Source organism: Cajanus cajan, chromosome 8 (genome assembly GCF_000230855.2).
Source record: "Cajanus cajan strain Asha chromosome 8, NIPB_CcT2T_4, whole genome shotgun sequence".
NCBI lineage: Eukaryota > Viridiplantae > Streptophyta > Magnoliopsida > Fabales > Fabaceae > Cajanus > Cajanus cajan.
The window spans coordinates 16712664-16730052 of NC_138524.1; the positions used below are offsets into that span (position 1 = coordinate 16712664).

Here is a 17389-nt window from a genome sequence, read left to right on the forward strand (position 1 = left end):
TCCAACTCCTTTATAGAAAGCAGCACGATCACGGTTGTCCCGATCATAAATACTGCACTTATTGACCAGAGTGGGAAAGTGATATATCTCCTGATAGTTAATTGCAGTTTTCACTTCAGGACGCAGACCATTTACAAATTTTATGCATTTAGCTCTTTCACCACCCTCACCATGGTAGTGTGTACAATAACGAACCAAAGCGTCAAATTTGGCAGCATACTCTGCCACTGTGTTATTCCCTTGATTCAGTTCAAGAAACTCCATTTCTTTCCGACTTCTCACATCATCCGGGAAATACTTCTCAAGAAAGACCTTCTTGAAGTTGTCCCAATTCAAGTGCACCCCTCCATCAATCATCCTCCGAAGTGCTCCTTCCCACCAAAAGTGAGCATCAGCAGTCAACATGAAGGTGGCCAACTTCACCTTCTGAGTGAGGGGACAATCCATGACATTGAAGATCTTCTCAATCTCTGTTAGCCAATTCATAGCAGCATCTGGGTCATATCCTCCTTTAAAGGTAGGTGGGTGATTTCGTTGAAATTGCTCCAACCAGTTAGGAGCGACCTCAGTCCTATTGTTATTATTCATAGCTTGTGCTAATGCTTGAAGAGCATCAGCAATCGCACGATCATTTCTACCAGCCATAGTCTAAGAAAATAATACAATTAATAAACATAATCAATCATCATACTAGCATACCAACAAGTTCCACAATCAATTCAATTCATCATTCATGTACCAAATAAGCATAGTAAACTCATAACTCACGGTCGATTAGATCGACCTGCTCTGATACCACTAAATGTGACACCCTCTACCCCATTATTAATATACCACAAATGTAACAATAAAATTTTTCTTTTCTTCTTTTTGGGTAAATAAAATCTTTCATAGTTTAATAACATTTTTCATGTATAAAATAATTGTTTCAAATATTATAAGGTAGAAGATTCACATTCGTAACTCATAAATCATAACTCCAGTGTAGAAATTATAAAAGAAAAGAGGTTAAGACTTTCAATACAATTTAGTGGAAAACAAGAAATCATATATATACAAATAAAGGAAATATAAATTAACTCCAGTAAAGGTGGCAGTGCCTCCTAGTTAGGAATTAATTTATAACTTTAAAATCATATAATAAAATAGTATAACAAAGATGTACATTTTGATCTTTCCTCAAGAACTTCAAAATTACATAAGAAGAGAAAATTAAAGCTTTTAAAACAATAACATCCCAAAAACAAGCCTAGCTATGCCCGATGTCACATCCTATCAAAGCATGCCCCACTGAAGCCTTAAGCCTCATCACCAACATCCCCATGATGCTGATTATCTGCAACATAAATTAAAACATATACAAAAACAACAAGGGAGTGAGAAACATCTCACTCAGTTTCAAATGCAGAAATAAAGGTTAGATAGCACACACACACACAACAATACAAGTCATATGTAAATAATACACATAAATAATCAATATCACATATATACTCATTTATCATGCTATGATGTCATGAACTCAACTCATAAATACATGCATGTCACTACAAGAAAAATGCTAAATAGTGACCGAAATTAGCGACCGAACTTTTTCGGTCGCTATTTTGCGACCGAATTAGCGACCGAAATTTTTCGGTCGCTATTTTGCGACCGAATTAGCGACTGATTAAAATAGCGATCGATTTAGCGACCGAAAATTTTCGGTCGCTATTTTGCGACCGAATTAGCGACGGATTTGGGTGGTAGCGAGAAAATCGGTCGCTATTTAATTGTGTTTTATGAAAGCATGATCTGCGACGGAATTAGCGACCGATTTTGAATAAATATCAAAAAAAATTGCGACCGATTTTATTTCGGTCGCTAATCCTAAACTTTTGAATATTTTAGCGACCGAATTAAAATCGGTAGCTAAAACTTTTTTTTATTTTTATCATTCAAATGTCAATTGATGTGGCAATTTTTATTAAAATGTCAAAGCTAGGATTCAAACTATGGACATGGAGATTATGGGTCACGCATGGTATCGCTGTGCCACTTTAATTTCTTTGTAAAATATTAAAAGTAATATATATACATAATATAATATCTTTTCTAAACTTTGAAAAATCCTCAACATTATATTAGATATCTTTTAATTTAATATTAAATATCTTTTAATTATAAAATATAATAAATCAAATCTAAAATCTGTAATAATTTATTTGATACAAATATTTAATATGAAATTATTTATTATAAATTTAGTTATGATTTTTATAATCTTTTAATTTAATACTGGATTTCTTTTGATTATAATATTTTAATATATTTTATTTGAAATATCAATTAAAATATTTTATTACCTTTTCATTTTAATTTATTGTAAAAGAATAAGAATATTTAATTTAGCAGTAATAAAAAATAACTATTATAAGATTTAATTTGTTTAATTTTATTATTTATTATAATATTTTTAGTCGCTATATTGATAAAAAAAATATTTTTAATTAAAATATATTTTAAAATTTTAATTAATTTATTTCATTCACTCTCTTTATTAAAAAGTGATAAAATATAATTTATATTCAATTAATTTAATAAAATAAAAACTTAAAAATATGTATTTAAAATCTATAACAATTTCTTAAATACAAATATTTAAAATTTTAAAATAAATGTTTATTTATTTATTTATTTTAAATAAATTAAGCACAAATTAAATGTTGTGATTTTTTTTTTAGTATTCATCCTTAAAGTTGCAAGCTCAGTTACTTGCTATAGAGAAGGAGAAACATAAATATTGAATAATTCATCTTCTGAGAACCATGAAGGATCTCAGATCAAAGTTAGAGCAAGTGAGTATAGCTGATTTGTTTTTAAATTTTTATTGAAATAAATGATCAAAATATATTGCCTCTTTTAATGTGTTGCTTCAAGTCAAAATTAGCCAATCTGATTACAAAATAAATTAAAGGCAAAAAAATCACGTATCAATTCATATCATAATCAAATTTGATTATAAAAGAAAAATGAAAGATCATATCTGGTTCCGTGAAACATCAGTGTTTTAGCGACCGAAATAGCGACCGATTTTATTCGTAGCTACATCAGTGTTTTAGGAGTATTTTTTTTTCAACAGGGAAAAATTTATAAGAAATCTTTTAACTTCCTATTTAATTTGATTTCTACTTGTCATAATTATTTATGAACTAGATTTTAATATTTTAAAATAAATTATCATCAAATGAAAATAATTTTATACCAACTTGATTTCTTTGGGAAAGTAATATATATATATATATATATATATATATATAAAATACAGAAGCTTATAATTTTTATTATCTTATAATTTAATATTAGATTTCTTTTGATTATAAAACATAGTAAATAAAATCTAAAATCTGTATTAGTTTATTTGATAAAAATATTTAATTAATTTTAATATATAATAAATTTAATATCAAAATATTTATCTGGATTTGAGTTATAATTATTATAATTTTTTTGATTTAATATTAGATATCTTTTGATTATAAAATATAATAAATAAAATCTAAAATTTGTAGCAATATCTTTATACAAATATTTAATATCAAAATATTTATTATAATTATGCTTTTTATAATTTTTGGATTTAATACTGGATTTCTTTTGATTATAATATTTTAATGTGTTTTATTTGAAATACCAGTTAAAATATTTTATTATCTTTTTATTTTAATTTATTATAAAATAATTAGAATATTTAATTTATTATTATTAAAAAATAATCATTATAAGATTTAATTTATTTAATTTCATTATTTATTATAATACTTTTAGTCATTGTATTGATAAAAAAATATTTTTAATTAAAATATATTTAAAAATTTTAGTTAATTTATTATCATTCACTTACTTTATTAAAAAGTGATAAAATATAATTTATTTTCAATTAATTTAATAAAATAAAAACTTTAAAATATATATTTAAAATCTGTAACAATTTCTTAAATATAGATATTGAATTAATTTTAATATATACTAAATTTAATATTAGAAAATTTATTATGATTTTAGTTATATTTTTTTATTATCTTTTAATTTAATATTGAATTTCTTTTGATTATAAAATATAGTAAATAAAATATAAAATCTGTATCTGTTTCTTTGATAAAAATATTTAATTAATTTTAATATATAATAAATTTAATATCAAATTATTTATTATGATTTGAGTTATAATTATTATAATCTTTTGAATTAATATTAGATATCTTTTGATTATAAAACATAATAAATAAAATTTAAAATCTGTAATAATTTCTTTAATACAAATATTTAATATCAGAATATTTATTATAATTTTAGTTATGATTTTTATACTCTTTTGATTTAATACTAGATTTCTTTTAATTATAATATTTTAATGTATTTAATACTTTTGATTTGAATTATAATTTTTATAATATTTTGATTTATTATAATTAATTAATTTCCATTTTCTTATTTTTTAGGTTAGTAGTAAGTAGTTTTACCAGGAGAAAAGCAAAAAAGAAGGGGGAAAGAGTGAGTGAGTGAGCTAGTGGCGAAACCCCCTCACAATTTGGCATCAAATTTTGAAAACCACCCCACACACACACTTTAACCCTCCAGCTCACCCTCTCATCAAACTCCAATTTCATTTCTCTCTCTCTTCTAATCCCAATCACAACGATTCTATTCCTTTTCCCTCCAATTCTAGGGTTTTTCTCACCGCTAGGGTTCCCAATTCTCTGGTCCCCCTCCCCCATCCATGGCCACCGAAATCCTAGAAGACTCCAAGTCTCCGCTCCACGAAGCCAAATCGCCACCGGCCTCCAAGATTCCGGAGAAGGATGCTTCCGCGGAGGCCGCTAAATCCGAGGACAATCAAGCGCCCTGTTCCGCCGTCGCCCTGTTCCGCCGTCGCCCCCATCAAGCGCCGCTCCCCCTCTTCCTCCGCCCAGCCCAGCGCTAAGAAGCTCTTCTGCGACCAAGAGGACCTCTCCCTCCACGGCTTCTCCGCCGTCCACGTCCCCCTCAACCTCCACTCCCTCCTCACCAAGGGCCGTTCCTCCCCCGTCCTCCGCCGCTGCGTCTCCGACCCCTGCTGCCCGCCCCTCCCGCCCACCTTCCGGAGGAGCGTGTCCGACCTCTCTCCCTTGCCTCTGCCTTGTATCAACTGCGAAGAAAATACTGCACCCGACTCCCTGGTATGGACGATTCTTGAAAAAGTTTTGATCTTTCTTGGATTTGGAATCGTGGGTTTTGTTTCTTTTTTGATGGGTGTGTGTGTGCAGAGGCTGAGAAGGATGAAAGATCGTTTGAAGGAGATGAAGCAGTTGTGGGATGAGGTTATGGAAGATAATGACCAAGAAGATGGAGGAGGAGAAGACTGTTAAGTGCATGAACATGACAAACTCCTGCCTAAGGTATTCTTGATTTTCGACTATGATTCTTTTGTCTTTTTAATCACCAACAAGATATATAATAATGAATCAAGAAAAAACATTTTATCACAGACATTGAATTCTGGTAGATCTGACCTGAAAACATGAAGATAATGTTTTCATGTAATTAGTATTTGGAGGCCTGCTTTGCATTTAGTGCTGCCTGATTTAATAGCTGAAGCTAGTCTTAATTGTACCATAAACTGAGTAATTTCCCCAATGAGGCCTTAAAATTTGTTATTGATTTACTTGTTACTTCTTGCTTCTTCCTCAGTTCTTACATTTTTTTATTTTTAATTTGGTTGGCCTTTGTCTTGTAACTTGTGAATTTTATATTTGATTTGATGTGTGGAAAAAAGTTTCTTTTGTTATTAAATTCACCCCATTTGTGTCATATTTGTTAGGTGGATCATGATTTTGATGTATCTTTTAGCATGCAATCTTGGTTTGGTATCGTATACCCATAAAATATTATCTTTGCAGATTTTGAAATTGATTGTTCACCCATCTTTATCTTTTTTTTTATGTCAGTGGTACCCAATCAAGTTAAATTTAAAGGGTCTTTGGTAAATTTTACTTCATAAGTGTTTGCAAGAGTGTGTTGCTAGCATTTTTCTATGGATGAATCTTAATGGTTTCTTTTCAAATGTTGTTTCATAAAAACAGGAGTGTCTGAGGCTGTAATGGACCTACTATTGAAAAATCATGAATTTATCATTCTTGGCAGGACAAACAGAGAACCAAGGTAAAGGAGAGGATTGACAAATTTGTCAAAGAAAAGTTGTTGGACTTCTGTGATGTTCTTAATATTCAAATAAACAAGACCAATGTGAAGAAGGCAAGTCTTGTCATAATAATATATACTGATTTCATTTGAGAAGAGAGTTTAGTACTTTTTGAAATTAAATAATTAAATGGATATGGTTTCAGGAGGAGCTGTCGGCAAAGCTTTTGGAATTTTTGGAGTCCCCCCATGCTACAACTAATATTCTACTTGCTGATAAAGAGCAGGTTTATTCTTTATAGATTATTTTAATCAGTTAGACACTTTTGCATGTTTTAAGTTGTAACACAAGTAATTTGCATCGTTGTATATCATTTCATTGATTGAATGTTAAAATTGATAGTACCTCTCTGCTTTATAACAAATTGTCCATTCTTTATTTTTTTTTAGTTTGAGATTGTTTTCTAACAAAATATATCAATTACAAACACATGAGAAAATCACTAGTCATTAAATGCTTCTTGGAATCTAATCCATATTCTTATCCTTATATTTAATGAGGTTGTGAAGAGGAGAAAGACAACAACGACGATGAGGAAGAAGTGGAACAGGAGGAGGACGAAGCGGAAGAGAAAGGGAAAGAGAAAGGGAGTATGCATGGATTTTTTTTTTGTTGGCAGTTTAGATTTTATCATTAGACTTGTGTTGTTTGTTGAAAGTATTTGAAAACCGTATTGTAGTTTTTTGTTCTGTTATGACTCATGATACTTGATCCTACTACTATACTTTATTTCCATCACCTAAATTTCCTTATAATCTCTCCTCCCCACTCTCTATCTTGTTAGTCTTCCTCATCATAGAAAAATTTCCTTTGTTTATTCTTTTAAGTCTATAGTCTTCCATTTGTAATATGGAGTCTAGCAGTTTAAGTTTTTAAAGACCATCTTTTTGAATTGTAACGTTAGTAAATAATAAATACATACTCATTTAATATGAGGCGTTATAAATATATTGTTAATTTCATATTCGTTAACAGGTATAAATTTATAATTAAAAAAGAATTTAAAAATACTGGTATATTTTAGTGACTGAATTAGCGACCGAAATTATTTGTAGCTAATTCAAGTTATTAGCGACTGAAATAGTGATCAAAATAATTGGTTTTCAAATTTTTAGCGACCGAAATAGCGACTGATTTTATCCGAATCTATTTTAGATTTTTAGCGACCGAAATAGCGACCGATTTTATTCGTATCTATTTCAGTTTTTTTAGCGACCGAAATAGCGACCGATTTTATCCGTACCTATTTTAGTTTTTTTAGCGACCGATTTAGCGACTGATTTATAAAATGTTTTTATTAAATAAATATAAAAATTAGCGACGGAAATTGCTACCAAAAAATTCGGTCGCAAAATTGGTCTCAGAAGTTAGGAGACCAAAATTTTAGTGACGAATTTTTATTGGCTAGCGACTGATTTTTCGGTCGCTAAATTGCGACGGAAAAAATTTCGGTCGCTATTTCAAATAGCGACCAGGGTTTTAGCGACGGATTTTTTCGGTCGTTATTTCGGTCGCTGAATGAAATAGCGACTGAATTTACCTAAATAGCGACCGATTTTGGTGGTCGCTAAAACTTGATTTTTTTGTAGTGGCCTTGAATCAACTGCGAAGAAAATACTGCACCCGACTCCCTGGTATGGACGATTCTTGAAAAAGTTTTGATCTTTCTTGGATTTGGAATCGTGGGTTTTGTTTCTTTTTTGATGGGTGTGTGTGTGCAGAGGCTGAGAAGGATGAAAGATCGTTTGAAGGAGATGAAGCAGTTGTGGGATGAGGTTATGGAAGATAATGACCAAGAAGATGGAGGAGGAGAAGACTGTTAAGTGCATGAACATGACAAACTCCTGTCTAAGGTATTCTTGATTTTCGACTATGATTCTTGTCTTTTTAATCACCAACAAGATATATAATAATGAATCAAGAAAAAACATTTTATCACAGACATTGAATTCTGGTAGCCATAAGGAAGTTTCACATTCACTGGTGACCCTAAGGCACACCTGCACAACTGTCGGTGACCCTAAGGTGCACCTGGTTAGCATATCATCAACTGTCGGTGACCCTAAAGTACACCTGGTTAGCATATCATCAACTATCGGTGACCCTAAGGTACACCTTGTTAGCATCGTTGGTATGCGGCCTCAGCGGCACACCTGGAGTAATATATGCATATGATGCATGTCATACATTCATTATTTCATGAACTCAACATTTAACTTATTACAAGATTTCATCAAGTATATCATGTCATTATTTGTCATAGTCTCATAATCATATCATGTCTCAATAGTCCATTCATATGTCTTATGTCATTTGTCCATATTTCACAAGGTCATGTCATAAATACTCCTCTTAAGGTCCGCATAGGTATTCACAGAGATCCAGAGAGCATTCTTTTTCATATTAAAACCCATTTATTATTAACATTAATTTCATATTCATTTATTACTTTCAACAAAGAACAAGGTAAAATAAATAGAAAATCGGACAGAACAACGGCACCTTCAACAAAGAACAAAGTAGAATAAATAAAAAATCGGACAGAACATCGGCACCTTTAACAAAGAAAAAAGTAGAATAAATAGAAAATCGGACAGAACAACGGCACCTTCAACAAAACAAAGTAGAGTAAATAGAAAATTAAACAGAACAACGACAAAGGATTGGGGGCCAATCAGACAAACAACTATCCAACAATTATCCCCACACCCCTGAGCGAGGTTCTCACTCCCCCCTTACCTGGATAAGCGGAGCTGGAACTTAGGCAGAGCCTCCTCCTCTGGATTCCCTCTTCCTTTCTCTCTCTCTTTCTTTCTCTTTCTTTCTTTCTCTCTCTCTCTCTCTCTTCTCTTTCTCTCTCTAAAATTTCACTTTCTTCCTCTGTATAAAAATTTTCACCCCCTTGCCCCTATTTATAGGCAATCTGACGCACCCGGAACGGCCCGTTCCGGATCCTTCAAATCTGGGCAAAATTTGTAACTGGAACGGCCCGTTCCAAAATCAAAACGGCCCGTTCCCAAAAAAACCAGAACGGCCCGTTCTCAATCTCAGTAGAACGGCCCGTTCTCCTTCCGGAACAGCCCGTTCTCCATACCGGAACGGGCCGTTCCAAGGCCGTTCTGGGACTACAAAAACCTCACATTTTCAACATTTGGAACGGCCCGTTCCGGAACCCAAAATACCCCTATTAAAATTACGAAAATGCCATTAAAATAATAATACAAAAAATTAGGTGTTACAGTACGACCCACAGGTCGACATCTAATTGTTGTTAATAAAAATAAATTTTATTGCTAATAATATCTTTTATTATAATTTTTACTTTTATTTTATATGTTAGTTTAGAAAAGATCATCAAATTTCACACACAAAATGTGTAATAGAGTTTAAATTTAATAATTTTAATGAATGTGCAGAAAAATATTATATTATAGAAATTATAATATTTTTATCTTTTTAACTGAATTATCCGCAAATTGATCTGAAAAAAGAATTAAACAATTGTAAAGTGAGAATTAATATGTATTATATATCTATCTACTAAATTTCATGACATTATTTTTAGCATCATTTATTGTTTTTATATATTTAAATTAATATATATAATTGAGTCAACCATTAGGATTAATTAACCTAGTGGTTGAGTGGTAAGGGATTGAATAGTCAACCAGTAAATTCAATTCTTATTAAGACTATCTTTGTAATCTTTTCTATCTTTACTAAAAAAATAATAATAATTGAGTCACATTCCTTGAATTCAAGGAACTAAATACATAACAAAATTCAATGTTTTACCAATTTCTTCTCCTAATTTATCACAAACATATGTAAATATCTTAATATAATTATTATACAATTATCATTTCAAATTTTTAAAATATAATAATTTAATATACTTTTACGCTCTTTAAAATATAATATATACATTTCTTTATCCGTACGGGTCAACATCTAGTTGTTGTTAATTTTTTTTTGGTATCATTATGAAAGATAGAAGACAAAAATACACTAGAACCTAGATGACATAGAGTCAACTCCTAAAGCAAATAAAATAAAATTTGGAGGACTCCTCCATGAAACATTCGAGTTCAAATGTTGGACACCCCATCGTGCTAGAGAATGGGCCACACAGTTGATTTCGCGAGGGATACAAACAAACTCTACCTCCCAAGCTCGGGAACACTGATCCATCAACCTCTTAATAATATCATAGTATTTATGTCTAAGTTGAGCCCCTTTCCCTAAACTCTTAGCTGTATTGATAACACCTAGACAATCGGATTCGCAAATAACCTTCTTACACCCCTCCTTCCAACAAAGCTCAAGGCCTTCGACAATTGCTAGTAATTCTGCCTGGAAGGAATCACCGCCCTGGAGGCCAACTGCAAACTCAAGTTTCCATTTCCCAACTGAATTCCGCAAAACACCACCAGACCCCATAGCATTAAGCTGGGGAACAAAACTGCCATCCACATTTAGCTTAACCCAAGATGGTTCTGGGGGACTCCATTGAACGTTTACTTGCCACAACTTGTTGAAAATCCATCTAGTTGTTGTTAATAAAACAAGAAAATAAATTTGGGTTTTTATTTTTTATAAAAGTAAAAGAAAAGGAAACTGAACTGCTTTATTCCACTGAAAATATTATAACCTTATTAAACTTCACAAACGACACTGAACAATAACCACCCACACTCGTCACCACCATATCCTTTAACAACATAGAATCAACTCGAGCAAAGTAAAACTGACAAGCCCTGATTAAAACTTGCATATCACCCAAGTAATTCTTGGAGCTTGTGACAAAAACTATCAACGTAAGTGTTCTCCAAATCCTTGCTGAGTAACATGTTTCTCAATTTTAAATGATTTTCTCTAACCTCCCTTCCAACCTCACTCTCATCATCCATCACAGTCTTCACAGCTTTGCAGACACTTTCCTTTGTGAATGAACCATCTTCTTCACCTTTCTCCACTTCAACACCAGCCTTCAAGCTGCTGCTTATCATCCTCGCAATAAGGATCTGGTCAAGAATATTAGGTAACGCCACAAGCTGACACTTGCTCACAAGTGCCTCTAGTAAAGATGAGGCTCCACAATGGGTAATGAAGCAGCCAATAGATGAGTGGTCAAGAATTAATGTCTGCTGAACCCAACCCCCATCCACAATGCCTCTTCCATGAACCCTCTCTTTGAACCCTTCTGGCATAGCTTCTTCCACAGAATCAAATCCAATAGGTGCTTTAAGTGCTGCCAGAAATGGAAAACCTGTTAACTCAAGACCCAGCAACAGTTCCTTGAACTGATTCTGGTTTAGCCTCCATTCACTTCCAAACGCACAGTATATGACTGAACCAGGCTTGAATCCTGAAAGCCACTGAGCCCATTTTTCTTCCAAAGTGGAGGTAGGTGGCTCTGGTAGTACAGGCCCTGAAAGTAAAAAAGGCTTCCCATAAAAACTCTCAAGAAACTCAGCATATGTTCCCTCAAATTCTCTACAACCTTTATATCCCACAGCATCTGACTGTGTGGCGCCAGTGCGGATCCGATCCACGAAACGAACACCACTACCATACTTTAAATTCAGGAATGAAGCTAATACTCGAACCTCATGAGCATGAAGCTTGATGGAAGAATCTGGGAATTCATGTAGATTATTCATGAGATTCATCTCATCTCTAACCAAGTTCTTTTCTTGACACATGTTCTCCATGGATTCCACATAAGCTGCTGATATCATGCTAGTGATTGTGTACTGAAGAGACTTGATGCCTAAGCTTCGAGTCAAGCTAGGTATCCAAGACGCTAGATCAAAGAAAACAACGTGGGGTTTGAGCTCAAGTAAAAGTAGTTTAAAGTCCATCTCAGTACGTTCCATGGCAGTCATAAGAAGTGAGCCTAAGGAAAAGGGAACATCTGAAGTGGTTTCTGCATCAGGAGGAAGGCCATCAACTGGGGGAATGGTGATAGGGATGAAGGTTATTAAGTGTGGATAGAGGTTGAAATGTTCCACCTTTGCTTTTGTTCGTTTGGGTATGAGAAAGGATATTTTGTGTCCTCTTGTTGCTAATTTGTTTGCAAGGTGAAGATATGGCGTTATGTGTCCCATGGCCAGCCATGGGTACATAGCTATGTGCAACTGCAAGTGTGCTGCGTCCATGGCTATCTCAAAAGTATCAACTGATGTCTTCTCTCTCTGTATGAGACATGAGAGGGTAACAAATTAAACCCTTATTTGAAGTCTTTGCGATCCAACTCATGATCACGTGTTGAAGAGTTGTGAACAATAATTGTTTGATCATCCAAGCTATTTTTCTCTTGCTTGATAATTGATACATATTATATTCTCGTGAGGTACAACATTAAAGCACTCTTATGACCGACATTGCTCTTTTCTTTTTTTATTCTAATTTGAGTTTTCGATGCTAAATCACGATAATATCATCATTTTTAAAATCCCAAAATTCAAAGGACTTGCTTCGAATATTGAATATTTATATCATCCCTAACTACTCCCAGTATATGACAATTAATAAATGATGAACACGTTACTTTGATCCCTAGCGTTCTGTGTTTGTCTAAAGCTTTTCCCAAATTCTAATATTCAGTTCAATGAAAAAATTATTTCACTAATGTTTTCAGTTCAACAGAACAAAACGTCGATACAATCAAGTCTTTTAACTCCTCATTTGAAGTCTTTTCAACCGAATAAAAGATTATTTTGGTTCCTTGATTCGAAAGGCTGTTATATTAATTTTGAAAGGCTGTGTTCTTAAACCAAAATATATATCAAATAAGTTTATGAAAGTATACATTGAGAATCAATTAAAAATTAGCTAAAATTTAAGATATCATTTCACTAGTGATAATATTGATAAATATTTAAGAACTAAAATGATAGTAATTAAATTTAGGTATTTATTTGACAAAGTAGCTAGCGACCTAAATTCCTATGCTTTTGAGTTCCAATATATACTACCTAGCCTGCTTGTTAATTCCTTGTATTCAATGTGAGCTCCGAGTCTTTGAAAAACTTATCTGGTCAGCAGCAAAAACATTATTAATTATTATTCACGATTAATATTAGGTGCTGAATATTTCAAATTGAAAATATTGACCTTTCTTGTTTAATTAATTAGTCCTATTGATAAGATTGGTCATTGGTGTAATGGTGTTTTGTTCTCCCCATTGGAGAAATTATCAAATAACAGCTGGACTGCATTTGACACGGGTGGATAAAAATGTGAACTTCTTGACAAAGTTACAATATAAGATTTTCAAATGATATTATATATTGTTGTGAATATAATATACAAACCAAACTTAAACTCTTCACATCAACAAGAAGCAGATCCTGTGGGTGATCCTGATTCCTGAGACTTAGATCAACCTTAATTACACCATGTGAAGCTTTATTGATAAGAGCGCAGTGAGTTATATTAGTAAAGAATAAAAAATACACAACTTCGTAAATTTTAATATAATTATTACTGAGACTTTGAATAAATATAATAATTGTACGATATTTATGAAATAGATTTCTTTCACTATAAGTAAATAATAATATGGATAAAGAGGCACTACTACTAGAAATATGATATTTATCTAAGGATTTTCATGCAAAAAAATATTTGTAGGAAATTGTTGCAAAAATTCTTACAAATATAAATCTCCAATAAATTATTGCAAATATTTTTGTAATTTTAAATTCGCAGAAAATTCTTGCAAATTTTACTACAAAATATTAATTATATAAATTTTTTGTTGCAAATAAAAATTTCTAAAAAATTCTGTAGGAATTTTTTTATTTTCATGCAAAATTTGTTTTAAATATAAATTCGCATGTAATTTGTTTCTTTTTTGTAAATAATATTTCTTGCAAATTTTTAAATTTTTTTTTGAATCCTCGTTTACATTGCATTGACTCCATCATTGCAACATCGTTCTTCATAACACTTCTCTCAACTGTTCATCACATCCACAACACTTCTCTCAGGTAACACTATTTTTCCACAAAAGCACCGCACAACACCATAACACTTCTCTCAATTGTTCTTCATCACCTCCAAAACATCGTCGTGCCACATCCACCTTCTCCTTTTCTCGCACCGCATGCATCTGTTAGGTTTTCGTTTTCTCTCCTTTTCCTTTTCTCACACCGCACCTTCTATTAGGGTTTTCGTTTTCTCTCCTTTTCCTAATTTTTCTCACCGCACAACACTTCATTTTTTGTGTGCTTTTGAATGTAGATTTGAAATACCAACTCAATGAGATAGAAGACAATGCTTGGAATCTGAAAAATGTAGAAGCAGATGTTGCCTGGAGGTAAGATGTTGTTTGGATACGATTTCCTTGCTTTCTTCCATGTTCTGAACCTGTTTGATTTTGATCTAAGTTGAAACTACCACTACACATACTTGTTTGATTTTAAGAGAAAATGCTCTGGTTTCTTGCTTTGGCTTTGATACCTGAACATGTTTTGTTGTGATTACTGAGGAAAATTTAAGTTAAACCATTAGAGAATAGCCTTTGTAAAAGCTGGGTTCTTGACATTGCTTGATAGCATGGTTTGGTCCATGTAGCAAATACCAACTACTTGGAAAAGGCTTTTGTTTTATTCTTCTTAGATGATCCTATGGAATACTTTCAGGATTCGATATATGTAAAATATACTAATTGTTTCGTCTTTGGTTAGTTGGCTACTATGGCTTCTTGATTATCATGCATGAGATTTTTTTAGCTTCTTTTATGCTCTTTTTTTTATTCAATTTACCATGTTTTGAGCTGTCTATCTGCACAATTCAGTACACTTCTCAATTCTTTCTCTTTGAAGAAGAAAGATATTTTTTTTTATCATTTTATTACTTAATTTTTTTTTCTCCTGTGTGACTTTAATTGATTTAATCATTCATGAGCCATATATTGAGTAGTTGCAGATTTTCTGCTATAAGTCTGTAACTGAACGTTGTATCATAATCACGTCACCTCAGTGAAATTGTGCTAGATTTATTTTCCCCAAACATGTAAAAGTGTTGCAGTTTTTTTTATTTTATTTTATTTTTATTTTTTGTGATGAAACTAGAGGTTGCTTCAATGATTTGATCAAGGTTGGAGAACCTATTTGTATGTTGTTCTTGAATAGGTTTTTTCAATTACTTCAATTTATATGCCCCTTGATTTCAGGTTAATTTTACCTTGATTAGATTAGTAATAAGTTATACATATTTTCAGGGATAACTCTGTTTTGTGTATGAATTCATCATATAGGTTATGCATGCAAATTAATAACTTCAGGTTGATTTTATATTAGAAAATAGAAATGAATTTTTTGGTAAGTATTTGCCTAAAATTCTCAATTTGAACGACAATGATGTAAGTCAGTTTTTTTCATTTTTGTTAAAATGTAAATGTCAACTTTCCCCCTTAATTTTAAATGTTAGTATATTCTTCTTGTTAGGTAACATGCTAAATTGTTAGTGTAGCTTTTCATTTTGGTTGATAAGGTGTATGTGTTACCGTATCACAACATAATTGATTATCCTGTCCAGTTGGCTTGGCTAGTAGTTTTGCAATTCAGGATCATATTATTTATAGCGAGCCAGCTACAATGCTTGCAAGATACTTCTTTTCTACTCTATTTGTATTGCAAATTTCATGAAGTGGTACCAATGAGAAAACGCAATGGGTAATGGATGTTGTTTACAAAGCTACCTAAAATTTCATATTGTGCATTTTTGTGAACCCTCCTGCTGGCCCTTTTTTTTTTGCTGGTGATGCTTTGGCATCTTCTGAGTTTGCATTGACCTCTGGACCTCTTCATCAGTACTGAGCCTGCCTCTTTGGTCCATACTTTATTATCTGTCCCTCCACAATGCCTCTTTTTTTCTTTCTCGTTGGACTGGACTTCCCCCAACCTATTGGTATCTGACTATCTGGAGAGACTATGGATAATGGTCTTATTTCTCCTTTATTAATAATTTTTTTTGGTTACATTCTATTAGACCTTTTATTTGTTTCAACTTCTAATTGTATTCTGCTAGCAATAGTAGGTTGTTGAGCTTTTTCTATAAGAAGGGATTTGAAAATTTTGAGGAGAAAGAGAAAATAATAAAGAAACATCCTTTGTTGGATGAGGCACATGAATTTCTCTATGCATATTGGATGCTCATTGGTGTCTCTATTGTTCTTTGTCTTTGCTTCTCTCTTGGATTATTAGTTGCTTAGGTAAATCATTTTGTTCCTTTGATGCTAACTTGGGAGGTGTTGGAATGATGCTATTGATACTTGAGTTTGTTTGCTGATAAAGGTTACTTGGGAAATGACTGCTATATTTGGGTTCAATAGTTTCTATATATATATATATATATATATATTGAAACACATGAATTAAGCAATAGGAATTGAACTGTGGGGCAGTGGTTGTGGTTGTGATCCTATACTTGCTCTTGATGTCGGGCTTGCTTTTTCAGGTGCCTGGTGGAAACTTTCAGACAAGTGGTGCTTCCATTCTCATTCATTCTCTCCTCTACTTTGTGGTCTCATTTGTTTGTTCTAGATCTCCATTAAGGTCCACTTTTACATAGGCTAATCACTTCATTTGCCTCCACATTATATACTATATATTCATCCTTATGTTTAATACTTAGACTTGCGGGAAATTTGCTACCAACTGTAATTCCACTCTTATTAGGTAGAAGCTTCTTCATGTAATACTTAGACTTGCGGGATAGAATAATTGTTTTCCTTTTCTTCTCAGGAATAGAATCAATTGAACATTTAGAAAATCCACGCCTCACAAACCTGTCAATAAATTGGGAATCCATGTCTTTAGAAAAGCATTCATAGAGTTAACAAACCATATGAAACATCCAAGAATATATAGAGAGTATGCAGTAAGTAACAATCCACTGAAAGCACAAAATGCCATTGATTCTGGATAAATATATTGACATATGTTTGATTTGCAATGAGGAAGGTACTTACCAATCTGCCGTACGAGTTGTGAGCAAGAAAAGCATTTCAAATCCAAGAGATGATGCCTTCTCTATGTAATCTGTTAGATTTGATCATAAAGTGAAAGTTGGATGGAAAATAAAGTGAATGTACGAGTATAATTTTTCATTTTCCTCACCTCAAAATAATGATAGTTGATCAAGTAAACTTGGAAT

The 17389-nt window shown here is 32.3% G+C and overlaps 2 protein-coding genes and 1 long non-coding RNA gene across 3 annotated transcripts; 2 read left to right on the top strand and 1 right to left on the bottom strand.

Moving 5' to 3' along the window:
- Positions 1-3495: 3495 nt before the first annotated feature.
- LOC145950750 (uncharacterized) lies at positions 3496-7671 on the top strand. The gene is made up of 3 exons (XM_083062441.1): positions 3496-5198; positions 5286-6273; positions 6366-7671. The coding sequence occupies exons 1-2, from the start codon at positions 4842-4844 to the stop codon at positions 5385-5387; spliced, it is 459 nt and encodes a 152-aa protein (XP_082918567.1). The 5' UTR covers positions 3496-4841; the 3' UTR covers positions 5388-6273; positions 6366-7671.
- Positions 7672-10827: 3156 nt separating this feature from the next.
- LOC109792762 (cyanidin 3-O-galactoside 2''-O-xylosyltransferase FGGT1) lies at positions 10828-12543 on the bottom strand. The gene has a single exon (XM_020352192.3). The coding sequence runs from the start codon at positions 12379-12381 to the stop codon at positions 10996-10998; it is 1386 nt and encodes a 461-aa protein (XP_020207781.2). The 5' UTR covers positions 12382-12543; the 3' UTR covers positions 10828-10995.
- A 1612-nt stretch (positions 12544-14155) lies between these two features.
- On the top strand, positions 14156-16976 carry LOC145950620 (uncharacterized). Its single transcript, XR_014428418.1, has 3 exons — positions 14156-14346; positions 14471-14546; positions 16691-16976. It is a non-coding gene; the product is annotated as an uncharacterized LOC145950620 (long non-coding RNA).
- Positions 16977-17389: the final 413 nt, after the last annotated feature.